Below are 27,787 nucleotides of genomic sequence, written 5' to 3'. Positions count from 1 at the left end.
GAAAGACTTCTGCAGCTTCAGCATGATCATATCTCTTGCCATTACTTATTCTTGTGTTTCAATTGTCCGCACATCTCTCTCTGCTACACTAGCAATTTGTGGAAAGCATCCTCTTACAACTTGGATTCAAAAATGGACAGTATTCTGACAACAAAAGTCTTTCTCTAGCAGTGGACTGTCTTCTGTATTTCCAGAACTGGTAGAATACCTCACCAGTTCTGTACATTAGTGTTAAATCAGCAGTTATACCGAGGATTTTACCTGTGAAACCGTAGATCAGACTTCATACATTTTTCTTAAGGCATTTATTTAGTACAACAACAAGAACAAAAGCCAACAGAAAAAAATAAGATAGCCTCTGCATTATTTCTCTTTATTCATGGTTCAGGTATGGATCATTAGTTCCAAGAGAAATTCAGTGGGAACAAGGCAAAGCCTCTAGTAAGAGTATTTGATTTAAACCCGTCCCACCCACCCTCCCAACCTCTTTATAAAGAATCACATCCTAAAACATGGAATAGATGTGTGTTTGAAAGTTCATGGTGCAAATGGAAGGAGATGGCTAAAAACTTCTCATATGAGTTAAAGACAACACAACAGCCATCCCACTTAATACATGAACACAGTCATCTCCTTTCCCCTGCTCCTTTCTGCTTACTCTGCAATAAATCAATATATAAAGAACACCAGCAGCAACTTTACGGTAGACAATGATCCTCTTTGACATCAGTCTGAGACAAGATCGTTAATCTCTATCTTTAAATTACATCATAGCTGTAAAATACGCAGTGATCTCCAAAGCGTGTACTCTTCACATCCGGTGTCGATACCTCAATAAGATCCAAACTGCTGCTGCAGCGAGTGCCAGGCCTGGAACAAGAATGGCTGCTAGGGGAAGCCCACCTGAGTCTCCACCACCTCGATGACCCGCTGGGCCATTTTCTGGCTTCAACTACAAGGAAGAACAAAGCATTCGTGTCAGAGAGCCCACTGCAGCCTGCGCTTCTGTGTCAGGACCAGCTGGCTCTGTAAGGACATGCAAGACGGCTTCCCCAGCTGCCTGTGCGCACACGGGAGGGTTAGAACAGCTTCAGGTGGACTGAGCTTTCCTACAGTACCCAGACATTAGCAGGCACCTCTTCCTTCAGTAGTTTCTTCTGCTTTTCCCATCTGCCAGATACAAAGTTCCAGAATATTTACTCCTTCATTAAGGGAGTAGGAAAGGGGTCTCATCCCACCACCTCCCACCAGCACGCTTCAAGCTGACCAGTATCTTCTTCATCAACTTCAATGCTTGCCGGGGATATTCAAGTGGCAGCAGCAGATTAAGGATTCCTCCCTTATGTCCAAAACAGTGCCAATACATTTACAGTACTGCAGCAAACATTCCTTTGTGCTGGGTACACACACACCTCACCACTAACGTGAACTCTAAAGCAGGGAAGTTTTGTCTCCAGTTAGATTTTGGCTTCTGAAAGCAAACTGGAGAACCTGAGATTCTGCCTTCACAGGCAAACCTTGGCCTCTGAGAAAGGAGATCTGCGAGAAAACACAGCATAGTGCAGCAAAAAGAAAGACCCAGGGACTCCTCCAACCTCAGCACTTCACTAATACACTGATAAACAAGTAATCCAAGGTATGGACACAGCACTCATTGACTAAGGGAGGCCACTTGTCAGACAAATTCTTTATATGCGTAACTTACACTGGGCACCTGGACACTGCTTTTTTCTGCTTCATAAAAGGGAGAAGTAACAAGCAGAGGAACCAGTCTAAATTGAGCCAGAAACAAGCCTAGGAAGCAGGTTAAACATACCCTGTGCTGAATTTTCAGAGACACATCATAGCCTGCATTTTTGAACAGTTCCACAGCATCCATGTGTCGCAAATTCTTCAAGTCTCTGCCATTGATCTAGCAAAAAAAAAAAAAAAAAAAGAAAAGAAAAGAAAAGAAAAGAAAAGGAGAACCAACTGCTAAAGGGCATGGATAGGAGATAGGAGATAAAAATCTTCCTCTTCCACATAATTCTGCCACTGAGGGCATGAAACACAACAGATACCAACACCAATATTCATCCATTCATATTACAAATGCATTTTAAGGTTGGGAGATAACATGAGAAACTTCAAGACAAAAGATAGAGGTGTTGAAAAAAATACTGCCTAGTAAAAAAAAAAAACAGGCCAAAAGACAACAGCTGTGTCAATAGCAGTTTCTTATGTTGTAGCTTTACTGAAAATAAATCAAAGGTGTAACTGTGATAGCTAATGAAAATAAAAAAGCAGTGACAGCAAAATTATTATTACTGTTAAGAGAGCATCCTTCCCACACTGGATCCTCTATTGGTATGTTTTTGAAATGCTTTCTTTGGAAGACTGATGAAAACATAAATTCAAAAGCATAATGATGTTAAAAAATAAAAGACACACATGTTGGCATCCCCTTTGAAATGCTAGGATTTCTCTTTAAATAATTACTCACAGCAGAAGGTTTTATAGCCTGTTTTATTTCATTCATTAAATAATGATACTCATCCCATTTTTTCCTCACTGTTTCATCACCATTACCTCTAATTGCATCCCTTGAGATCACACCCAATTCCTTCTCTCTCTTGACACCCAGACTCCCCAAACACACGTACAAAAATATTAAACTGTCAAGAAAATAACAGATGGTATCCTGTGGTTTAATTTAATGTCATTTTCTGGATCAGTAACAGGCTCTAACTAGTACAAGGCATTCAATTCATTTACAGGGACTAAAAAGTTCACATATGGAACATAATTAAGTATAAAATAAAACTAAAGAGCAGTCAAAGATCATACATCACACTAGGAGAAGCTTCACTCATCGCTTTTGAAAGCTTATTGTATGACTGAGAATAGTTCCAAGAACTGGGGGGACTCAAAGTCAGATACTTTAAAGCATTCATCTGAAAGGAGGAACAGTCTGTATTACTCCTGATGAGTTGCAGTGGAGTTCTATGGACTAGAAGCGTTATGACCTAAAAATCCTCCTGAGCAGAAGGATTGGTAGTCACAGAATACTAGTGAAAAAAAATGTAGAGGTGGAAGACCAATTCTTTTATTTATATGTGTGTAAACAATGATCCTCTGTGAGCATCAGAAGGCATGACGAAGTCTACAATGTCAGGGAGGCAAGTTACAGAGGAAATAGAAATGCAGCACCAAGAAGCATCTCTGAGAACAAATCGGGAGGGCTGAAGAGATGGACCCATGCATAGAGGCACTCATCTCCCTGGTGCTCAGAGCTCTCCCACATCCCCACAATGGTTTCTCCACAGCTCTGCATCAACTGCATTCATCACATCCTTCCTCCTCTGGTGGCAAACCTGCATGTCCTATCCCATCACTGAACACAGTACCTCAAGATCACGCAGGACAGAAGAAAGGGCTTACCGCCAGAATTTTATCTCCTTCTTGTAATCGGCCATCGAGGTGAGCTGGCCCATCCTTTTTGATCCGGCTGACATAGATGCTGCTGTCATTAGAAATGACCTGCTGATCTGTACCACCAACAATGTTGAAGCCCAGCCCTAAAGTAAGCCAGAGAGAAAGCTGGTAAGAAAACACTCTAAGCTCCAGGCATTCTTGCTGCTGTTGGGAAGTGTGCCCACCCACACTGTCCCGTTAGCTCCACCACACTGAAATTCACAGCATGCAAATCAGTACCGTCCTTCCCAACCATCTTTGTCTAAAGAAGACAATTAGCTCTTCAAAGCAAAGGAGAAACTCTGAGTGCTTCATTCCGCAAAGTGTCAGCTGAGAAATACTGCAGAGCACATCTTCACTTCTAGGATGTCAGCTCAGCCCTCAGCAGGAATTCACCTCTTCAGCGCAGAATGAAAGGAAACAGAAGCATTCTGCATTTCACAGGAGGCTGCAGCAAAACCTTGGAGCAAAAAGGAATCACGCCTCACAAGTTTCAGGAGTTGAGAGTCAGAGTTAGGGAAGGCAAGGAGCACCAGTCCCTGTCTACAGATGAGGAAATGGGCACGAAGAGCCATGCTGCCAGCCTGAGGACAGCTCAACAGCTCCCATCTGCACCATCAGGGCTGGGACTGGCAGCCTTTCCCTCCAAGAGTCACAGCAGGTCAGACATAGCTTGTTCAGATTTTCTGTATTCATTTTGTTCTGTTTCAGGAGTTCAAAACATGACAGGAAACAAAAGTTCCAGGAATTAAAGTAAAACAAAAAGAAATACACATACATTATGTAGAACTGATGTCCACACTTTTATTATGTTTTGTGTGGTTCTTTAAAACAAGCCTTGTATACAGAAAACTGGCTGGACCCAACAGCTGGATTCAAGCACAGTTAAAGACTAAGTCTTCTGGTTTCCTCAAAATCCAGAAGAACAAACAATTCAGAATCTGGAAAACCACATTCTGTACTGCACATGCAGCTGGGCTTCCCTGTCAAGAGTAAAATACGTTAAGGGATGGGTAAGATTCCTAAAAGGAGACTTGTGGTGAAAAAAAAGAAATACAGTATATCAAAGTAATTGAGGAAAAAACAAAACAAATAAACAAACAAAAAAGCACTTTATTTCTCTGATATAACGCAGTCATCCAAACCCTACTGTCAAGGACAGCTGAAGGCAAATTCTTTCCACATTCAGCCAGGCTGGTTTGTTTTTCCTTTCTCTCTCTTGTTCTCCCAAAGTTGGGACTTGAAATACTGGGAAGCGGAGTAGAAAGTGAAAGGGAAAAAACACATCATGCCTGCTGGGAAACAGTATTTTTAATTAGTCACGAGGGACCAAAGGTTGCATGACATGAGTCACGGCGTAAGCGTGCATCCACAGCTAGGAAGCAGAGAAATATTAACAGTGACCTTGACACCTGTGCTGTTTTGTTTTGCTCCCTCCTATTCCTGGCAGCTTCAGACAAATGAGGAAGAAGATGGGAGGAACAACAGAGTGACGAAACGCTGACTTTTCAGCTGGAGTAATATTTGTCACAAGGAGTACTTGAGCACAACTGCGCACTCTTCAATGGGAATTAAAAAAAAAAAAGTAAAAACATCCACAATGATTTGCCATGAAGCTTCAGGGAAATCAATACTATAGAAAATATGAGTTTTAATCAATGTTTATTAAAAAAACAGAAAGAAGGAATCTAGCTTTCAGAGAATAATGATTCTCTCTCTGTTTTGATATGTCTGTGTATATATATTTTAAAAACAACACAATATGAACAAAAATATATTTTACAAGTTTTCACCCACGGTTACCAAAACAACCAAAAGCCATTGTTTGCATCGGCAGGGACAAGACAAAGAAAGAACAGAGTTCTGTGAGGCAGCAATGCGTGTCACCGAGTTAAAGACCCGCAGGACTCACTGCAGGGCTTTTTCTCCTCTGCACTTAAACTTCCAGCCTGGCTAAAAATACCTTCTTTGCCTTCCCTTCAGCTTTTTTGCTGTTCTCCTCTTTTTAGCTTATGTATTAAGAGACAGAGTATAACCAGGAGAAAGAGAGGAAGGGGAAGAAGAGAGCATGCGGCATTAAGCTCCTCACCTACAAGAGGCAAGAAATGCAATGATCAAGCTTTAACAGAAGATGTGGGTGTACCTTCTGAACTTTCCATGCCTCCTTTATCCCCTAAAAACATAAAAATTCCCTCTAACAATATTCAAAAACAACCCATGATTTATAGGATCTTTAGATACTGAAGAATACAAACTACAAATTGAATCTGCAAAGTTATTTAGTTTTTCATTAAACCAGACTTTTCCTCCTCCCTTCAGCTTAATAAATCAGAAGGAAATATGAAAGAGACTTATACAAACAGTTTTGCTTCTATAAATATGTTCAGCCCCTCAGAAACTTCTGCCAGAGATGTTTATCATCAGTTATATTCTAGAAAACTAGACGCTCAAAACTCAGATTAGAGAGATTGTAGGATTACGCTCTGCTTCACAGGTTTGTTGCTTCAACAGAAATGAATGACAAGTGATACAAGATCACTAGGGGCTGCATAAAAAACAGACGGCTCATCCTACTGACTGCACAGGTGCTGCTCACAGGAATCAGATCTACATTCCAGTAGCCATGGTGAAGACCTCTCAACTCTGTCCTTCAACACCCTTTTCTTGCCCCTCAAGATTTTAAGTGAAATGTTTCCAAACGCATGGAAGGAACTTCAAGACAGAACTTCGTTTTTGTTGGTTGAGGCTCACAACCACACCAGCACAGCTGCACGGGTCTCAGAGCAGTCACTCCTCCAACAGCCACAAGGCACAGGGTGCCTGCTCGTGGTGGGGCCAAGTCTGATCCTGCAGATCACTACCAGGAGACCAGAAGCAGCACAGAAGTGGAGTTCCTCTTGCAAAGAGTCTGCCATGATCCTAACTGCCTGCAGGTATCCAACCCCATTGCTCAGGCCAGTCTGCCAGAAGTTCTCTGATGTAGGAGGACGGGGGAAACCACAATATCTGTTACGTGTTATCTCATGGCCACGGGATGAGCAGGGGAGGCCATCTACCTCCCCAGGGTCAGTCAGAATGGCTCTAGCTGTGAAGATGTCAGTGCTGCAGCTCACAGTGAGGCACAACAAGGCAAAGCTGGCCCATGGCCATGTGCTGCAGCCGGGCCGGTTTCATTCACCCCTGTTTTAATTAAAGGCCTCATACATCAAAGCTCTGCCTTCAGAAGTTCCCCAGAGTTTGCGACGCTTCAGATCCAGGATTTCGCTTCAGTTCGGGGCATTTGCCCCTAACTTTCTGCACCACTGACAATGCTGCTTGAGTGCTGTAACTGAGCCAGCAAGCGTCTAAAGGCCTGGTCACCGCCACAGGACCGACACAGGGAAAAGCAAAGCCAAACAACACCTCCCAGCCTTCCCTATCCCCCTTCCTTCACAGAAAGCTCAGCACCACTCCAGCCGAACTCTGAGCTCCGTTTCGGCCTCCGCGAGCTGCCTTTACGAGGTACCGCAGCCCACAAGCCGTAGGAACGCCCCTGGTTCTGGGCGCTCAGCAGCGCTGCAGGGCAGCACACCTGTTGCTTCACTGGACAGCACGAGCAGCCGCGCAGACCTCCTGAAAGCCGCCTCGCTTCCAGCCAAGAAGCCGACGGCGTTTCTCCGCGCTGTTATCGCGGAAGACCAAGTCCGACGGCGTCGCCTCCCGCTCACACGGCTCGCAGTCCCCTTCCGGAGCAACGTGCTCGGCACGGTGCCGCCGGCACAGCCCCGGCGCCGCGCTGCCCGGCCGGGGCTCGGCAGGACACCGCTCCCGCAGGGCTCGGGGCTCCCCCCCGCCCCTCGGCGGCACCTCCGACGCCGGGGCCGCGTCCCCCTTCCCCCCCTCCCCATCCACGGAAGGGGCAGCCGAGGTGCCGGCCCGCTCTCCCCCCCCCCCGCCTCGGCACGGCCCCACGCGGAGCGCGGCCGCCCCGGCCTCACCTGAGGGTCCCCGGGTGAGCCGGATCACCTCCTCGGAAACGCCGCCGCCCGCCACGCTGCCGTTCATGCTGCAGCCTGAAGGTGAAGTCGGCTGGCGAGGCAACCGCTTTCGTTTCCTCGGCCGCCGGCGCAGGGCCGCGCTGCGGAGCGCTGGGAGTTGTAGTCCGCCCGGGAAGGGACGGGCCGGGCCCGGCAGCCGCCGCAGCCCGCGAGCGGCCCGCTGCTGGCAGTGCCTCGCGCCCGCCGCGGGGCTCGCTGAGGGCGCACGAGCTGGTGCGGCTGGACTGCCCCGGGGCGGTGGCGGTTAGCTCTGCCTGCGTCCGTTTAAAGCGTTAAAAAAAGGCAGTTAACGGTTTGCTGACAATCAGCAACAGCAACGATTGTTCAGCTAGCAGACAAGTGAATTGTTTTACAGCCTTTCCTACAGAAATGCCCCTCCTTCAGAATAAAATTCTCACTGTTAAAATACAGCGTCTTCTTTCTGCTGCACTAGAGGAGAGTTCTAGACATTGCTTTAATGCACATAATAAAGCACTGAATGGTGTTCCAGATCCCTCATGCTTTCTCATAAATGACACGTTTTACGTCTTATTAAAAGAAATGCTTCTGTGCGACACGTTGTAGAGCAGCATATTTGCTAACAGTCCCCAAAGTAATCACAGAGTAAAACAAGAGAAAGGCACCGAGCTAGGCAGATATAAAGCATCTGTCAAATAGCACAGGAGTTGTGAGGGTAGGAGAGCTGCAGAACAGCCCTATTTTAGAAGTGCACTGAACTTGTGCAGCCTCAGATTGCTTGTTCTTGCAGCAGTAAAATCCACAGCACTTGGAGGACCCAGCAGTACATACACTGCGTACTCACCACTCACTGAGCGCTTCATTTTTAAGAACCCAAGGTACAAACTGAGAGCAGCATACCTTATTGCCGGCATTTATTAAAATAAACAGAGATAACATTTAATCTGTTTCACAATGCTGTATTGGATTATAACAACTCAGAATGTGTTGAATTATTTCAATAAGGTATCAGCGGGCTCTGCTGACTTCCTTAGGAGATTTTCTTAGGAGCATCCAAAGCCAGAGCTTTGTTGGTCTTTGCGAAGTGCACGGTAGTAGATTTTGTCTCAGCAGTAGGTGTTATATAGCAACTATCGGCATTTGCAGTATTTGAAACAACGACTAACTCCTTCTGTGGAATCAGGCCTTATCCTCATAAACCATTCCCCTATTTCCTTTTTATAATATATGACAAGAATAACTCCGAGAACAACAGGGAAAACAAGGCCAACTACTCCTATTCTTGACCTCCGAAAAATCCGCTTGGATGGAGGGGGCCCGCTGTCAATGCTACCTCCAAATCCTTCCTGCTCACAATATGGAGGAGCCCAACCATACTCGCAGTGACAGTTCCTAAGATTGTTACACACTCCTCTGTTATGGCACTTTGTTATGTTACAATCATAATTCAGCACTGAAATATCGGTACATTTCCTGTCAATACAAATCTTGTTGCTGCCACACGTCGTGCCATCTTCCACAGCCCCCAAGTCAGCTACAGGCATCCCTATGTGATAGTCAAGACCCCAACACTTTTTACCTCTGGCAGGGGTTTGGATAACTGTTATGTGGTTCTGCAAAGAGGGCAACTTGGGTATGTTTTCACACTGTAGCCTACCACATAAGGCATCCTCAACACTGCACTTAGTAAAATGAATACCATTACGAATACCACAATTTCCAAAACGGTCACCTCGACTATTCACTTCTTTGAAGCAATCTAAAGGAGCGGGCCTGGCTTGTTTGCCAAAAAGATGCTTGCATTGTTTACCGTGGGAAGAACATTTTCCTTTGTAGCAATAGGCACCATCTTCGCAAGGGGCTCCATCTTGTACGTACAGGTCCGGCTTGCACCAAGGCGAGGTCCCATTGCAGTACTCCGGCAGGTCGCAGTTACCGGTACGTGCTCTGCAGAGTGTTCCTGCTGGAAGGATCTGACAGCCTTTGCAACATTTTCCAGAAGCACAAACTGAACCTTCAGTCAACGTGCAGTTAGGGTGACAACAAGGATCGTTTCTGCAGTCTGATTTTGAACCACAGTCGCACTGCTCTCCGCTTTCTACTATCTTATTCCCACAGTATTCACGCTTCAGAGTGTAGTAGCTGCCAAGTGCTGGTGACTGACGCAGGCAGATACCACCACTCCCAAGCAGGTCAAAGTAGTCTTTGTAACTGCAGTCACTGAATGCGTCGGTGTCAGATTCACTTTCGTACATAATGCACCTCTTCCGCCTGCATTTACAGTGCCGTTCATCATGACGCATCCCAAGATTATGGCCCAGCTCATGGACAAATGTGACAATAAATGAAGACAGCCTCCTGTTGGTGAAGGAATCAACTGCTGCTGACCACTGCCTGTCACATATGGACCCCAGATATGCCAATCCCAGGCTTTTCCCAAAGCCCTGAAATGCAAATAAGTGAGCAACATCATGGCGCATCCGTGGATATAGGTCTGTTTTTCGCCATTTGTTAAAGTCTGAAAGTGCCTTGTTTACAGAGTTAGTAATGTTTATAAGATTGCCTTTGGTCCAAATCTCCAGTCCCACAAGGAACAGCTGAACAGAAAGCTGGTCATACAGAGAATCTCCAATATTGACAACTTCGAGGACTTGCCTCAAGACTTTGGATTCATTCCTGTCTGACCTCACAAACCGCACGTTGTCCACAACTACTACTAACTTCACATACCTGGTATGTGTCCACCAGTCCTTCAGCATGTACTTCTCCTCTGTTCGTGGAGCCTGAAGCCAGGGCAGCACAGTCTTTTGGTACTGCAGCTCTGTGGGGGTCAGCCCGCACGTGGGGCCCATAGGGTCGCTGTCTGCCTCCATGCGGTAGAGCATGTGCTGAAAGGCTGGATCATCAGGGATGGGCTCAATCTCGTAGGTGCTGCCTTCCATCCAAAGCACTCCACGGAGGCCCCTGCCACAGGTGCCGAGGGCCACCAGGGAGCCGGGACTTCCCTGCACCTCACCTTGATAGAAGCAATTGTCCTGAATGTAGACATGCTCCTCCCGACGTGCCCCATCCTCGCCATAGGTGACCAAAGTGAAAGGCTGGGAGGCCAGGCCCTTCCTGGGCCGCAGGCGCAGGACCTGTGGCTTCCCCTGCACCTCCAGCCAGTAGGAGACAGTCAGGGGGTTGGTATCAGCCCGGGGGCTCAGCTGTCGTGGCACTGTCACCCACACACCGGTGACACGAAGCGGCTCAGGCTCATCATCAGGGGTGGTGGAGCACCCCACCAGGCCCAGCAGCACCACCAGCACCAGCAGCATCTCCATGGTAACTGCACAGCGTTGCCCCGTGCTCTGTTTGTGAGAGGCCGGAGCTCGGAATGGAGGAGCCACCTTGTCACCATTGACACACCTTCAGGTCTAGAACTGCACCTTAAGTGCCTGCCCTTCCCTTGGAAGGTACCAGGGAAGATCAGCAACATGGCAGCCTCCTTTGCCTCCTCCATCAGGAAATGACACCCCACTGCCTAGAGGTACATCTTGGATGGCCACAAAGGCACCTCAAGACAGCCATCCCCTGCTCTATGAGTACAGGCGTCGGCTCTTGTGGAAGACTAAACAGAATTACTCCAAAACAAGCAAACACAGCTTTCTACAATCCTCATTTATCCTGCATAGACGTAAGAACTCTGTGTGAGGAGGGGCCCCAGCTAAGTTTCATGCTCCTAGTCATCCACGTCTGCATTGAGTGAACAGATCATACGGTTAGACCACCGGAAAAAAAAAACTTAACATTTCAAACTGCTGCAGATAAGCAGGCAAACTATTTTCTTATCTTTTAGTATATGTATCACTATACAGTCAGGACCAGAAACTACGTGGTTCCATTATTAAACTCACTGCAGGTTATTTGGGTGGGGGTGGAACATGTAAACAGTTTCACATTGTGTTGAACATCTCAAGCAAGCCCTCTGGCAGCAAGATTTCATAAAGAGAGATGACACTTTGTTCCGACTAACACTGCACTTTGTACTCTGATTAAGAATAAATGAGAGGGAGGTAGATTCCCATTGTATGACAATGAACAGGTTGGAAGAAAGAAAAAAAAAAAAAAAAAAAGACTGACCTTATAAAAGAGCAGAGAAGAAAGTTTGCATCAATCCATAGCTACTTCAGCAGCAGAAACATTTGTTTGGCAGCTGCAACTGGCCTTCTTTGTATGCAGCAGTGCTTTCAAACTTTTTTTTTCATGCAGTCATCCCCTAAAATTTTCAATGGAGGTACAAGCTCTTATGAAACTGAATCTTAGCAAGAGATTTGCTTTTCTCACTTACCTGCTGTGAGTCTTTATGAACACATCACAAACTCACAGCAGTCTTGAGGACCACAGGTTGAAATCCACTGTCCTAACAGAAAGAAATGAAATTTCTGATTGTTGAGATGAATAGTACTACGTCATACCTCATTTCACTGGGAAGATTTCCTGTTACTACCCAGCCATCCATATATGAATACAGGACTAAAACAACACTTGATCCAAAATTTACGTATCTCTCCAAGGAAACATGGCAAACATGCACTGATTGTTCAAATGCCATGTAATTTTTTTTTTTTTTTTTTTTTTTTTAATTAGGGAAAGGTTATCAAAATACAAAGTATGGGTGCAGGTGGCAAAGAGAAATGAGTAAGCATAATGCATGGTCACATCTTACTTGGTAAAGAGCAGAAAAGACTGTGTTTGTGACACATTTCAGATACTGTTAACTTTAAATGGTGAAGGGAGATAGCAAGGCTCCCTCTCTTCCTGTAATCTGGCCAGATTTTTGCAGTGTATATGCATACATACATATCTGTTCATATGGATATGTATGCAGACATGTGCATCTTCAGGCTATCAGGAGAATGTTTTTATTAGATTTTTAGGTCATCTTCAATTCCTTCATCCCTCTGATTTGGACTAAGAAAAACCCTTTTAAAGTCTGAACAGTTATTATCTAAGAGCAAAAGTAAAGAAAAATGTATTTCCTTTGTACAACCAAATACCTCCAAAACGAAGTGACAGTAAAAATTTTGGAACTGCTTATTTCCCTTTCATCTATAAGCTTTACAAATACGGAATGTCCTCTGAAGGACTTTGGACTTCAGTGCTCAGGCTCAGACTAAGATATACCGTATAAACACCAGAGGGAAAAAAGACTTAGATTCTCATACACCAAGAAACATAACCGACTAAAAGATAGCATTTTAGCAGCTACTTTGATTTTAGCAGTAATAACTGATATAATTACACTTGAGCAAGTAAATATCAAAGCTCATTTAACCAGTAAAGTTGTTTTAGAATATCTTGTCAGCAAATAATAGGATCAGACAAGATTCCAGTTCCTCACTCCCTCATGCAGTAAGCCTTCAGCATTGAAAGATGGCTACTAAGAAATCAACACATTAATCGATAACATCTCCCATTGCTCTATAATATAATTTGTGCTTCCTACAGCTCTTGATATTTTTTGCAGAAGAGATCATTCTTCTTTGGGAAAAAAATAAAAAATAAAAAAATAAAAAGGCTTACTGCATTCTACTTCACATTTTCATGCGTGGAAACTATTTTCTATCCTTTCAATAGCTTATATGCTGGCATTAACTCAAGCTGGATCAGAGCAGAAGACGATCTTTTTTAATGTCCTCAGTCTGACACTGACCAAAACCAGATGCATCTACAGAAAGCAAAAACACTGTTAGGAGAGGCAAACACAAGGACAGTCCGCCCCCCTAAGTTTTACTCTCATCTCTAAATCAGGTCAAATTCTGAGCATGAAGTGCAGTGATTCATTTTAAATGTAACTCCATTCAGCTTCATTAACTTGTCCGTGTATTCTTACAGTGCAAGACAGAACAAGGTATCCTATTTGCTTCACAGCACTCAATTTTATAAAGGGCCAATATTTTTCTTTCCCAGGAAAGTCTTGGTCTTACCAATGGCTTCATAAGAGATTTTTTTCCCCATCTTACTCATGTTATCGCCAATCTTCAAATCCTTTTCTTTGGAAGAATTCTTCCAGTATTTGTGCTGTACAACACACTGTACTGTAGGGGTAGCCCACTTAATGACAGATTTTGTGCTTGTACTAGCATCCACATTGACCATTTTTACATACTTTCAACAGTAGACAAGGTATCCTTCCTATGCTAGTAATTTCAAATCTTTCTTTGATACACAAATATTTAATTAGTCTCCTAAACTGAAATAAAACTTTAGATCTTCATTGCAGTGCAATCTAGTCATCTTTCTTAACTAAGCTTTTCCAAATAGCTTATAGGTTCTAGTGATATGAATCACTGCATAGAGTTAAGCTGCCTTAACAGCCCCTTTTCAAGAACTTCATCTGAATATCAGAAATTCAGTGGAGAATCTTGAGGCTCCTCACCACTCATGTCTCCTTTCTACCATACAGGTGAGCAAGATGATGGTTTTGGCACTTCTCAAGCTCCTTCCTTTCAAAGGAATTTCTTTAATAGGAGAAAGAAGCAAAACTTTTATTCTAAGCATATTCATGCTTCCTTGTAATTATTCAAGGTTAAACAATTAGCTCCAGCTTGTTTTGAGCATTCCAGAATAACTGCTCTCTCTATAGTTAATAGTTCACACTACCTTATTACCTGTTTCCATCAACATTTCAAGAAATAGCAGTTCAAATGCCACCCACATTATATAAAATGAAGGTAATACACACTTAAGTACACTGATGTATCAACAGCAAACAGCTCTTGGCTTATCTGTATTTGCTTTTACAGTTTTGGATTAAAGGGCAAAAATTCTTTCCACTGTTCAATAGCTATCCCATCAGAACTCTTCATTAGTTACTATATCAGAAAACAAGGCTTCTCTTACAACTTCAAAATAAATCTGAGGAAACGATAGAAGTGTATCTTTGTCTTCCTTCCTATTTACATTCTATATCCTACGTACAGCTCTTTTTGTCACATCCTAGAGTTTACCTCAAGAAAGATGACAACAGTTGAGAAAAGAAAACAAGCTACTTTGTTTCGTTACTTTGACAAAAGCAAGAAACAACCCAATGGTCATTTCTTTGCAATGGGTGGCTTCTTATCTTTTTCTGCAAGGCAAAAAAAAAAGTTGTGTAAACAGCATGGCTAAATAAAGTGCTCTTTGCAATGTTCAACTGCTCTACCTCTTCAGGTCTAAAAGGCAGATGACTAATCAAGGTGGTAAAATGCAGCAAAAAGGTGCTAGAAGCACAGAGGAAGAGATGTGTAACTGATATACTTGGGAGACAGCAAGGAAAGAAAGGAGAAACATAAACAACTTCGCTCTAATAGTGCAACATTAGGACATTCTAGCTTGTTTTATGCAACAAGGAATCCCCCTCAACACTAACTTTTTAATCATAAAAGATTAAAAGCTAAACCATTAAGTAAAAGAAACATCCAAGAACCCTTACAGACTGAGAACAGTTTGACACCTAATTATGTGGATTTGAGTCTTCAGTTATCAAATTTCTGATGCGCGTCCCAAGCATACTAAAGGCATGGCAATTTACAGCAAACAGCCTAAACTCTTTAGGCAAACCTGCCTTCCTCAAAATAGCCCATAACATATTTCAACATCCAAACAAAACAAAATTGCTGCTTGCACCTATGGTATTAATTGCTACTAAAGAAGAAAAGCATTCTAGCAATCAGGATTTTATTAACTGAGACACAAGGTGAATTGTTTGTTACTGTTGTATTAAAGGGCTTTTTTTGTTTGTTTACATAGCAAACCAAGACACAAGGAATGCAAGGGTTTGTAGATTTCAGGAGGCTGCAAAATACATCCCTGTAAAAATCATTCCCAGAAGCCAATATTCAAAATAAGATGAAAACTGAAAACACCTTACTTAAGGCAGCTCACATCCTGCCATTAGCATTTTTGTAACAGATTTCTACAGAAAAAGCTGTTACAGGGACTTGAATTCCTGAAATGTCACAGTCTCGGTTGAAGAGCGTAAATATGAAGGACGGGAGTTGGAATCTGCTGTTTTCCAGGTATTGACTGATCCAGACATGCATCGACTTCACCCTTCACTGTAGTCTCATCCGTTTTTCAGGTGGTCCTTTAGCAGCAGCACTCTGCTGAGCATTCTTTACAGTCTCTTTCTCCTCTGTCTTGACAGCTTCAGGGGCTGGTTCTGGCTCCTTCTTTATTTGATCCACTTAAGAAGTAACAGCAAAACAGGGTTAAACCTCCTATTTTCATTCCCAAAATATTCTTCAGAGTGTTTAGAAAATATTGATTTCAAAAGGATAAAATTAGTTTCAAAGGTTTAAGAACTAAGGAATAAATTCATGCCTATACAAGTTAAAAAAAAAAAAAAAAAAATGGAGTGGATGAAAAGATCTAGTTTATGCTTTTCCTGTTTTGAAGTTGCTTCAGATCAACTAAAAGCCTTCACATGCTTTCCTGAGCAACTTGCCAAAGTCACTAGGATGCTGGACTGACCAAATTATTCCTTTCCTCTTTTACCTTTTCCCCGTCTGCTGCTTTCAAAGACTATTTCTTGCATTTGGACCTTCAGATAACATAGCTTTTACAGATGGAAAGGGCAGGACATCTTCCAGACAGGGAGCAGAATACGCATTTTTCCTATTTCTTTCTTGCTATCTTCTGTACTCTTGTATTTGCACAATTCAACAATGCCAGAATCCCTAACCACCTCAGTGGCAACAGTGAGAAGCTCATAGGGCAACAGGAAGACTTTACCACACATCACATTTTTTTTAGATCTTGTGATAATATTAGAGATTTACCTGGAATGGGCTTTTCTCCAGGCTTTTGCTGTGGGGGAGGAAAAAACAACACATCAGTGGAAATGAAGTCTTAATGCTTGACCCTTCCTACTATTCACTTAAGAATGCACACCAAGCAATGCTGTTACACGCATGAGTTGAAGGAAGAAGGGAAGGCTGTTGAACAGATCACTAAATACGCTTAAAACAAAATCCAACTTTTGAACATCAAGCTTTAATTTTTTTTAACATCCAGTTTTTCCTCAGACAGCTGAAAAGGACTAAATGAAAAAATGCTCAGCCAGTCCTTCCTGAGTTGCTGTAGAAATTATTTTCATTACTCTCAACCAGAAGACACAATGGTACAAAGAACTATTAGAGATTATCAGAGGTAATCACAACAACCTCACAGAATGCTGAGAATTTCCACACTAATTAATGAGCACCCAGAACAATGGGGTAACCAGAACACAATAGTTGTGGTGATCTGATTCAGCTCACAAAACAGGAAACTGTAAGCACCAGCAAAGTCAGATAGCTGACATTTACAGATCCTCTACAAATAGATAAGGAACTGGTGCAATGCAATTTGCCCTCATCGTTTTGCCAAGGTCTTAACTCCTGCAATTACTGAGGGGACTCCCACACTCAAACCAAAGCTTTCCATTTCAAACTTATTACTTAACTTGTATTATCATCGTAGAAAGCACAGAAGATTCCCACTGTGAGTTTCAGCTGTTTATGACTGCCTTAAGTTCTGACTAAGTTACAATAATACTGTGGCTTATAACTGTCATACCTGAACAAATTTGGGTGGAAACTTTTGTCTTAGGTCTAGAAGCAAAGCATCTACCCGATGTCTTTGGAAAATAGAACTTGGTTCTTCTTTCTTCTTCGCTTTTGGCTTAGCTTTCTCTGCAAGTACAAAAATGTAAGAGGAAGCTAATGAAAAGTTTTGTTGTCTCAGCAGCTCTCTGATGTACACAAAGTTGGAATGCAACTCTCCTCTTAACTTCAGCTCCATTTTCTCTTCGGCTTGTTGGGGTTTTTTTGTGGAAGACAGGTTAAGAATAATTTTATACCTCAAAACAAAGTGTACTTTGGTCACCAGTAGGTTGAAGTTGGGTCCATTGTGTTGACACATAGCTTACCATTTTATTTCCTATCCATGTCTCACTGTCTATCCCCATCAGCAAGATTCTTTCCCCTGGCAGAGAGCACCAACTTACTCCTCAGACAGAACATCTCCACACCATCACTGTGTGCTGCCTCAAGCTTTTACCTCCCACCCTGCCTATACTATCTTCTCTTTCTCTCAAGAGACAAGGAGCAACTAAGAATCATACCTCGTTCTTCCTGGTCTTTGAAATGCCACCAATAGCCTTTTGATGGGTGATAGCGACAATAGGACATCGCTTCTTCAAAAGCAGACTGAATTCCATGTACAGCAGTGAGCTTTTAGAACAAAGTAACGTAAGTCAGTGTTCAGAATTTAAGGAGAAAGTACAGTACAAGTTTTTGTAAGCAATGATTTTAAGATTAGCATTCTATATTCATTTATGCTATGAAAGAGACCTGGGACAGCTAGTTTTGGACTAAGAATGTAATTTCTTGCAAAGGATCTCATAAAACCAAGGTTTTTTCTTTTCCTACATTGACAGCAAAAGCTTGCATAAAAGCAGTTTATAAGATCAGTAGAAACAAAAAACTCAGGAGTTCAATTTAAAGAGAAATCCATATTAATTTAAAAAGAGAAGTTTCATTAAAAGAAATACCACATTACCATAGTATGAACATTTCAAAGCTCAATGTTTAATTACTGTTTCATATATATTTATCACTTAATTTCTCTTTTGATTATTTGAACCTTGTGTTCTGACAGTTGTCAACCTTCAGTTATTCTGATCCCTTAATTCTTGAGGTATGCATCCTACTTCTTGGGCCATGCTGCACTCTGCCAGGATCTTCCATTTCCATGTGGAATACAGACCATATTAACTGGTAGCATTTCTATTAAGCCCGTGCATGCTATGCATACACATAGCATACTACTACAGTGAAAAAAAGTTTGAAAAGCCTGAGGAACTACAGAAAATAAAAGCAGATACAAAGTGTTTACACATATATAAAATGTTCAGAACACTTACAACTCTGGAGTTAATGACAGACCCTAAGTCGGGTGCCTGATAAATCACTCCAGCAATAATATAGTAGTCAGCCAAAGGAATAACTGTGGGGAGGAGAGAAAAAAAAAAAAAAAAAAAAAAAAAAAAAAAAAGAAAGATATGCATGATCAATTTAAAGTTCTGGCTAAAGACTCCATATTTGCTGCTGAATTTCTGTAGTAAAAATAGAAACTGCAATCCTTCTGATCAACAAGCTGTGTCTTTTTACGTCTTTCCTTACAGGTGTTTTATTTGTACTCTATTCGTCTAAGGGGAAAAGCCCCAAGGTCTGCTTTACAGAGAGGAGAGCATCAGACTTAGGTCTTTCTCTATTGCAAGCAAATAACTGATCTTAGCAGAGTTGGCATTTTCAGAGCTATGCAGGAGAAATCAAGTGAACTGCAAGTGGAAGTAGTTCCATCAGTTGTTCCTGCTATCAGTAATCAAAAGATCATTTTTCTGTAGTCTGTTCTCTCCAACCTTAGCCAAATTTCCCAAGCCCAATGGCAGTGAGCATGTACAAAGCATGCTTTCCTACATTCATAACATTCTGCCAAAAAAAAAAAAAAAAAAAGCCTTCCAAAGCCATTTGTTAAATCAGGTTTGGGAACAACTTCTACTAACTGATTGAAAATACCTGTTTGTTAGGCCTGCAGTGCAGAAAAACATCACAATTGTCTCCATAACATTCTATGGAACGGGCTTCAGTTTGGAAACTAACAACGCTGTCAGCTTCACATTCCCAAGACTCTGGTCTGTGCACTCATTTGTTCTGGTTCCTCCATCTGCTTTAACTCATTTTGTCTCAACCTTTTTACTGACAGGGCCCAATGCCTCCCGTATTTGCATTTTACGAAGCTTGGACACCAGCCTAAATTAACAGGCCAAGACAACTGGGGACACATCACAGCCAGTAAAAAGAACGAGGAGTTCCTTCTCAGATTTCCCTAGAAGCACAAAAAGACAGAACAGCAGCACTGCTGCCTCCCAGCTTAACACAAGTAATGCGGAAGCCAAACTCTACTCTTGATTTAAAAGGTGTCTAAGCACAAGATTTCGATACGCTAGACATGAAACCTTTAACCAAGAAACAACTGGAAAATCCATTAAAGGTAGAATTACATGTGCTCTTTTTCAGTACAAAACTACAATATTAAGAGCCAATATCTGATACAAGCAAATAAAAAGCATTGCTGGATAAGTCAAAGTCCTGTGCAATAGCAAAATGCACGTGCAGAGTCTGAGTTAGTAAACATAAAGTTAAAAAGTAACTAGCATTATCATGCTCTTCTTTTCTGCTTATTCTGAAATAATCTAAAATATTTTGTATGTATACAGAATAAAACTACTGAAATGTGATTGCTTTTTTTTCTTTTTTAATTAATCACACATGCACAGCAAATTCAAGGTTAAAAAGGAATACTGAATCAGGTTGCACGCAAAGGGAAGAAAAAACAAAGGTATTTCACTTAGAACTTGTAAAGATCTAATGATTTCAATGATTTCACAGTACCCTGGTCTCAAAAGAACAAGGAAAACAAGATCTGTATCACCTCATGGTCATTTTTCAGATAGGTCTTCTTCCCTTACTGACAAGATGCTACTCAGTCTACCCAAACCACAGCTGAAGGTGGAAACAGCACGGAATTAAAAAATGACAGAAAAAGAACCATGAACGAGCTCTCTCCCTAGTCAATGGAAATCACAGCTCACTCCCAATTGCATACTAGCCACTTCAGATGATTACCTGTAATTAAACCAAGCTCATCAGCTCCAAGCAAAGATATAATTAGCCTTACATTTAAATAATTAAAATGAAAAGTCCTAGAGAGCCAAACATATAAGATATTGCATGAATGCTACCACCACTTTTAGAATACACTGCAGAGCAGTACTTTCTCACTGCACTCATCACATTTCACCACCAGATGGCAGCCCCAGCTATGAGCTCACCAGAGGTCACTAGTGACAAAATACCCCCACCACACCTCCAACACAAAGCCTCATAACCTTCCACCTAAATTTAGGATGAAGGCAGAAAAGGGGAGTCAGAACTATTCAAGCAAATGAGGAATACAGAAAAGAGATTAACTGGTCGGCCTTCTCAACAGCGGCAAGAACTAAATGGCCTCACCTTGTGTTGGAGATTGCCTTTGCTGCTTTCGGATAATGAAGAGAATGGGCTCTTGAGCGTGAAGGAGGATGTACTCCACTCCAACCATCTGGCTGAAACAGAAACAATCTGAATAATTATCTTTCTCAAAGCAAAATCTGTGGGATGTGAAGAGATATCAAGGGCCTAGCATTATAGCGATAACGTTCTCAAGCTTTCTATAATCATTTCTCAAGCTATTTCTAAATAAAGACTTCGGATTTCATAGCACTGCCTGATCTAGCTGTCAAAACCCACACATGCACCTGCATATACAAATGACACTGCAACAATCTGGCACATCTAAACTGGACACACTAGCGGTCAAACAGCAAGGGAAACAACACAATCTGTTAGCATAAACATGCCATTTAAACACAGAAAAAGGATCAGTGTATGATGTGACTATCTGCATATCTCATTTGAAAGCCCCTCTACAACCACATCCAAACACAAGTGGCTTTACCAATGAACATTCAGCTCAGTTTGCACATTCCTTATTATACTGTAGAGTCTTCAAATAGTCCTCTAACACCTCACTTGTGCTCAGTGCAGCAGATGGGAAACTGCAGAGAAAGTTAACCTGCACATGCTGTCATCTCATTACACAACCATCTGTGACCAGTTTATTTACAACGTTCCATAATTTCATCTTCCATACTAAAAAGCCAGCTCCTAAGAGGAGTTATGTACTAATTATGGCATGCAGCCAGCGTGATTTAGAATCACGGACTACTTACGAACACAGAAGTATCCCCTAACATAAACCCTACTGACTGTAGAAAAAAAAACATTTAAAGCCATTACCATCACCGAGCTTCTGTTGAGCTGGGAAGACGAAAGTCAGCAGCTTTTCTAATTAGAAACATCTAAAAGGTGATTTACAAGAATCTCTGCATGTAGCTAGAATGCTTCAAAATCAACACTCCTTGAGATAGCGTTGAAGGAAGTAGAAAGCAACTAAATATAAAAAAGTAAAAATTAAAAAAAGGAAAGAAAGCTGGGCTCCCAGGCAAGTGGTGGGACTACAAAGCTCAGGAGAGAGAAGCAGAAGGTTTCCAGCATGCTTCCATTCAGTCATCAAAGATGGAGGGACACAGTGTACTAATAGGAACTGCAACTTACTTCAAGTGGTCCAGGGTCATCCGCTGCATTTTGACAACTTCATTATTACAAGTTCGGTCATAGAACGGGTTACTGCGCTCTGAGAAGTAGTCCAACACACTGCCATTGTTTAGTATTGGAATCCAGGCGCTGTCAACCCAGGAAATTCCCAAGAGGTTATCTGGGAAGAGAAACCTACGTTGAGTACCAAGGCTACAACCATCACCAACAGTAAGCTGCCACCAGCTAATGATCACAGCAGGTGCAACACAGCCCCATACAAACCAGTTCTAATTATAAACACATTTTATAGAGTTCTGTTGTAGGTACACAGCAGAAATACATCATGGTGTTTTTCTTTCCTTGACTCCTAGCTGTTGGTATACCTTTAACAGCTCAAGATGGGAGTCAGTAATCATGATATTGCATAACAGCCTAATTATACTCATATAAGCCTAATTAATAGTATTATATAAGGCTTATTTTATGAACAAGAGTACTAGCTGAGTAGAGAGCACATGAAAGGCATAGTTCCTTTCAAAACACAGAAGTCAGGCAAGTTGAATTTATGTTACTACGTTAGAATCTATTGCTGAAAAAAAAAAAAGAAGTTATTAACCTTGCACTAAATCTGAGCCTGGTCATGTTTTAAACTGTTTATTTCTGAGAAAAAATAGGTTTGAAGTCCTAAACGACACAACTGAAAACAAGACAAAAAGTTAGAGAGCCCTATTAATTAAAGCAAAGAGTTTTCTTCTGATAAAGCCAGTGAATAAATTACTGAGTGAAACAGAACAGCAGCATTAGTAACATTTCTAAGTTGCTGTTATTACAATAAGTCTCTCTGATATCACAGCAGCTGATACCAATGTGTTTCAAAGATACAGGTGAAATGTGTAATAAACAAACCCCCCCAGAAATGGAAAGAAAGATGCTATTTTGGGTACGTGTTTCTCAGCTGTCATGAACAAGAGATCCTACAGTAATTTGCCAAATTGCTTGTGGCAAATTACTTACTGCATACCTCAGTGGGTTTTACAGAAATCCGTCTATGCAAATGTTCACAATTACACACACTCAAAAAGAGCTTTTAAAAATGACATATGCTCTATTATATGCAAATCATTCCACACCAGGTACATCCCTCCAGATGTGGGAACATTTAAATGTACGTCCTTGACATTTTATTACCGTGCTGTAGCACAATTACATTCGTGAAGCACTCGAATAGCCAAAGTTACAGTCTGACCAAAGAAACCACTGGCAGCAATTGGTTCTACAGACAACAAATCCGCTACCACTGAAGATCCGTGGGGTGCCCTGAAAAAGCACCACCAGCACCACGTAAGTGATGAGACGTCTCTGAACACTGAGCTGAAATTCCCTTCTCACAGGAATCACTCTTCTACTTCCATGCACTAATACACCCCTCCTGAAAGCACACTCAGCACTCCGCTGCATTGTATTGTAGTTCTGTGACAGCTCTGCACGCTCAGACATGACACATTCCGAAACAACATTCCGAAACAACAGCTCACACCTACTCAACTGCTCCTCGGAGCAGCTGCTAAGAAGGTAACGCTGCCCGCTCTGTAAATATACACACTGACGGTATTCACAATCACCGATAAACCGGGGGGAAACAGAGCCGAGGAGCGCAGCCCGAGCCCGCCCTGCGCCCAACCATCCCGCCTGCAGACCCAGCTCCCGTCCCAGCCCCTCCGCCCCGCACCTCGCACGTCCACCGCCGCCATGGTCCCGACGCCGCCAGCCCGCCGAGCACCGGAAGTGGGGCAGAGCGGCGCCGGCACGCCAGCCGGAAGTCGAACGCCGCCACGGCGGGACGGCACGGCGCCGCGCAGCGCCGGCAGTCCGGGAGAGCGCCCCCCAGCGGCAGGGCCGGGCCTCCGCCTGCCCGGGCTCGGGCCTTAGGAGGGGCTTTGTGCGGAGGGGCGGCTCTTTAATGCTGTCAGTCTTTAATGGCACGGAACGTCAAAAATCAAAGCTCACCTTAATTTTCCAGCGCTCTCATTTCTGAGCCCTTGTTTTTGTTACTGAGATCGTACTGTGTGAACATGCTTTTCCCCCATTCAATTCCGATATGTGCACACTGCAGACGATGGTTTATACCAAATCTCTAATTACACGGCAAGACCAGCTGGGGCACTGCTGGGAAGAACGGTTCATTTGGTAGCATTCTCACCTTTACTGCAGGATGAAAGTCTGGGATTTTTTCCCTTAGCTTTCTCTGAAGCAGGAGTCCTAAAGAGTGCTGCTGTGCTGTCTTTTGTAGCAGGAGGTGTGGGTTACAGTTGAATCTGATCAATTCTGCAGGTAAAATGAGGAATTTATGCCAGTTGCCTTCAGTGTAGAGAAAGGCACTTGCAGGAATGGACAGTCAGACCTATTCACAAAGCATTCGTGTGTTTTAAAAATGCATAAAACACATGGATAAAAATAGGTACCTTTTCATGCCCTAGTGTTTTGATGTCAAGTGGAATTAATTTTATGTATTTCTGCTATCAGAGCTAATGAGGAAGATTGTCCCGCTATGACCCTCTGTGCTAGGCACTGTATGTATGACACACAGAATAACAGAGACCGCTCCTAATTTACAATCTTCTTTATCCGAAGTGGATGTGGGATTGGCTCCGATCGCATTATGGGTACGGAGGGGACGTTAGCAAGGACTCCCTTTATGGTCTCACATAAACAGAACTAAATTGAGAGGACTCTGTCTACTAATGGTAGTCTTTGTGCACATCTCCACAGACCACAAAGGCAGAAGTAATAATGTAGCCGTATGTCATCAGGTAAAAAGCATTGTCTCTGTATCCTTGTCATTATACCCTGGGTAGTTTCCAAAACATATCAGAGGCTTCAGAACAAGGAGATCATCACAGAGCTTTGGATTCTGCCAACCTATGAGTGAACTGTAATAGTAACAAGCTCCAAGTCCCATTGACTGTTCTGTGCAACTCTAGCTTTCATCTGAATCGCAAGGGAAATTTAAATTCCTGTCCTAACACAAAATTGCAGGGCTTGAACTGCATATGAAATGAGTGAGTTGCTACCAGTTCTATATTAAACAGGAATGGAAAAATGTTTGTTTTTGTTTTGGCAAAAAAAAAAAAAAAAAAGAACCAAGTAGTGCTAGAAAATTATAAGCAGTGCAAGGAAAATGCTAAAACCACAACATCCACAACATCTTTAAATGGGAGGTTTAATTGGGCTACTATGAATACGTTTCCCTTAATTTGTATTATCATTTTGCTGGTGAGATTTCCTTGTTTCCATCTGGAAAATAATGAAAATTTCAATGGTATCTTTAGCGATACCACATATGTAGTCATTTATACCATAGCTTTCTGTAGGCCTCAAAATTCATTGTGGAATGATGCTTTAGAAACCTATAAAATGGACAGATTGCAGAATTCTGTTCTTCACATCCTTAATCAGGCACTTCTGCTGACTTCAAAGTCGTTAATTTCTCCTTTTGTTCAGTGCATCTGCCTGTACTTTTCCTTCCTGAGATACTGTTTCATGCACAGTTTTTATAAATACTGCTAATCACATGCACTGACTATAGAAAAAAAAAGCCAGGCTTGTGTGATCTTTTTTTTTCCTACTGGAAAAATGCCACAGGGAAGATCTAACTGAAGTGGCTGCCACGATGGCTGCAGCTGGTGCCCTCTTCAGAACTGGGTTCCCCTTGTTGCTATCAGCTCACTGCTGGAAGCAGCAGGAGCCTGAGCCTATTGAGAAGAGCACTGCTCCCAGCATCCTCAGAGCATCTCACATTGCTCTATTGAGTCATGTGTTTAAAGGTACAGGGGAAAAAAAAGAAAAAAAAAAAAAAAGATAAAACCTTGGTAATATCCTAAAAGCTTCTTGAAAACTATTAATCTCCTAATAAACCCCAAAAGGCTATATATCAAGAAGTTAATAAAGAAGAAATGTCAGGATGCCACATGGCCGCTACGACTGCAGGCGGGAGAGGAAATGAGATCTCAAGCAAAGAAGCACCAGCTACGTCATCTGGCACATGATCTCTTATTAATGCATCACTGAAAGTTAGGATGCTGCCCTTTTTGTTTCTGCAGACATTTATAATTGGATTGACATTGTCAGCACTGAAGCTCACTAGAGAAGAAGGCAACAAGTACAATCTGCAGGTGTGGGATCACCTCCTTGGAGCAAATGGGACACATGCGTGACCCAGAAGTTGTCCTACATCCTCTGAGATGCACACGTTTGGAGACAAACAGAGGTGTCCACAGAGAGGCAGGATGATCTATCAGGTAACTGCTGCTCAGCCTCCAACTTGGATCTGTTCTTTGGCTTTGCAGCCAGCTGGTATTTCATTGATACCCCATTTCCACCAAGCAGATCCGAGCCCAGGAGCAGAATCCTGACCCTGCTCAAAGCCACGGAGCCAAGGGCAGTGGGGGGAAGGAAGGCAAAGCAATCACCCACCCGTGGAGCCTCTGTACTGCACGTGTTGGAAATAGCCACAGTCTCTGCACCACACTACATAGCAATTTCAGAATATCTTTCAGTAGGCCTTGAATACCATTGTTTTGCAGTGCTTTATAAATATATAAATGTGGCCAAATTGTCCTTTTTATGTCTTTAGCCAGGCATCTGGCTGATCTGAAAGAAGGTTTGAGAAAAATAAGTGTCTCCACTGTGAAGAACAAAATTGGGATGTGCTTTCCTGGTTAACCGTACTCTCTGTCAAAACCAGGGCTTGGTTGGCAGCGAGCCCTGTGCTGCACAGTGGCAGCGTTCAGTGCAGCCCAGTGGGAGGAAGCAGAACAGGGCAGGCTGACCAGATCAGGAAGTGCAAAAGAAAAGCTTAATTTCATTGTTTTGAAAGAGCTGAAAAAATCAAACCAGAAATATCAGAGGCAGATCACAAATGGAACTTCTCATCATCTTTCTGCTTGTACAACTCCAAGCTTTATAATAATTAAGAAGAGGGTTTTATTCCAGTGATAATAATTCTCATCTCCGCTCTGTCCATTTAGTGACATACATTTTTTTCTCTTCAGCTTCTGTCTACCTCAGATTTCTTCACCTGCCATGAAATCCTAATGTGCTCACTTCATCACTGATACAGGCACCTAATTGGCCAGGCAGCTCTCTGGTTGGATCCCTTTTTCCCTGCTTTCCTGTCACATTATTTTTAATACTGTGGTTGCTTGGTAACCCTAACACCTGTGCTTCCTTCCCTGTAATTTTACATGTTTTCCCCTGCAGGTTGCAATAAAAAACATTATTTCTGTCCTGACTGGTGTGCTGCTTCTTCACCTGTGCTTTCACACTGCCCAACACTGAAGACAGACAAGTCACTCAAATATTGATCTCAGGCTTTGTTGTTGGGTTTTTTGAACTTAACAGGGCTAGAATCACTGCTAACAATCTTTTCGGTTTGGATGAACAGGTTGAGCAGTTGACTTTACTTGCTTGCATCCCCTCAGGCCCACTTGGCTCCAAATCCCTGGCACGAGATCTCCAGACCCACACAGGAAGGCACTGAGTTTGCTGTGGGGCTGGGCAGCACAACACAAGGGTGTGAAGCAGGGGTTACATCATACATTGATTCTAAGACCTGGAGAAAACAAAAAAATGTTCAGCTCAGCATCTCAGTGTGGCAGAGACTGCTCATCCCTGGGCCCAGACTGAATGAGTTCATACTAACGGCTGAGCTAATGGAAGGCGGGAAACTCATATTTTTGCTAGGCCTGGGGAAAAAAAAAAAAAAAAAAAAAAAAAAAGAATTGTATGACTATAATAACGTGTTCCCCTTCTTTCAGGTAATACTGCACTATAGAGGATTTCCTTGCCAGATAACTGGATTCTGCTTTGGGCAGAGCAAAATTCCAGGTCAGTATACTGGTGGCAGAATAGGGCAGGAGTTTACTGGAGCCTTGTAGCTTAACAGCTAAACAGCACCTCTGGCTGCTCAGCTGAGAGTTTCAGAGAGCAGATTTACCTGGTCACTAGCGTTGTGTCTGAGAGGGTGTGGGTTCCTAGTCCTTTCCATAAAGAAGCTGCTGCAGAGAGCGTCACTGTAGGCTTCCTTTTGTTGCCCTGTGAGCTCTAAATTATGAAGTCCTCTGTGGGATAGGG

At 42.7% G+C, this 27,787-nt stretch overlaps 3 protein-coding genes across 3 annotated transcripts; all 3 read right to left on the bottom strand.

Annotated features, from left to right (window-relative positions):
- Positions 1-811: 811 nt before the first annotated feature.
- LOC306948239 (synaptojanin-2-binding protein-like) lies at positions 812-7,497 on the bottom strand (the record flags this gene model as incomplete). Its single annotated transcript, XM_079537780.1, has 4 exons — positions 812-952; positions 1,817-1,912; positions 3,421-3,557; positions 7,431-7,497. The coding sequence occupies 4 exons, from the start codon at positions 7,495-7,497 to the stop codon at positions 812-814; spliced, it is 441 nt and encodes a 146-aa protein (XP_079393906.1).
- Positions 7,498-8,578: 1,081 nt separating this feature from the next.
- LOC306947988 (disintegrin and metalloproteinase domain-containing protein 21-like) lies at positions 8,579-10,771 on the bottom strand (the record flags this gene model as incomplete). Its single annotated transcript, XM_079537448.1, has 1 exon — positions 8,579-10,771. The coding sequence occupies one exon, from the start codon at positions 10,769-10,771 to the stop codon at positions 8,579-8,581; it is 2,193 nt and encodes a 730-aa protein (XP_079393574.1).
- Positions 10,772-15,526: 4,755 nt separating this feature from the next.
- On the bottom strand, positions 15,527-23,406 carry MED6 (mediator complex subunit 6; the record flags this gene model as incomplete). The annotated part of the gene is made up of 8 exons (XM_079537312.1): positions 15,527-15,657; positions 16,253-16,280; positions 17,031-17,146; positions 17,578-17,686; positions 18,379-18,461; positions 20,531-20,622; positions 21,674-21,833; positions 23,385-23,406. The coding sequence occupies 8 exons, from the start codon at positions 23,404-23,406 to the stop codon at positions 15,527-15,529; spliced, it is 741 nt and encodes a 246-aa protein (XP_079393438.1).
- Between the last annotated feature and the right edge of the window lie 4,381 nt (positions 23,407-27,787).

The sequence above is a fragment of the Tetrao urogallus genome (assembly GCF_951394365.1).
Source record: "Tetrao urogallus genome assembly, chromosome: 6".
Taxonomy (NCBI): domain Eukaryota; kingdom Metazoa; phylum Chordata; class Aves; order Galliformes; family Phasianidae; genus Tetrao; species Tetrao urogallus.
The sequence above is the reverse complement of the archived record's forward strand: the minus strand, read 5'-3'. Positions and strand labels throughout refer to the sequence as shown.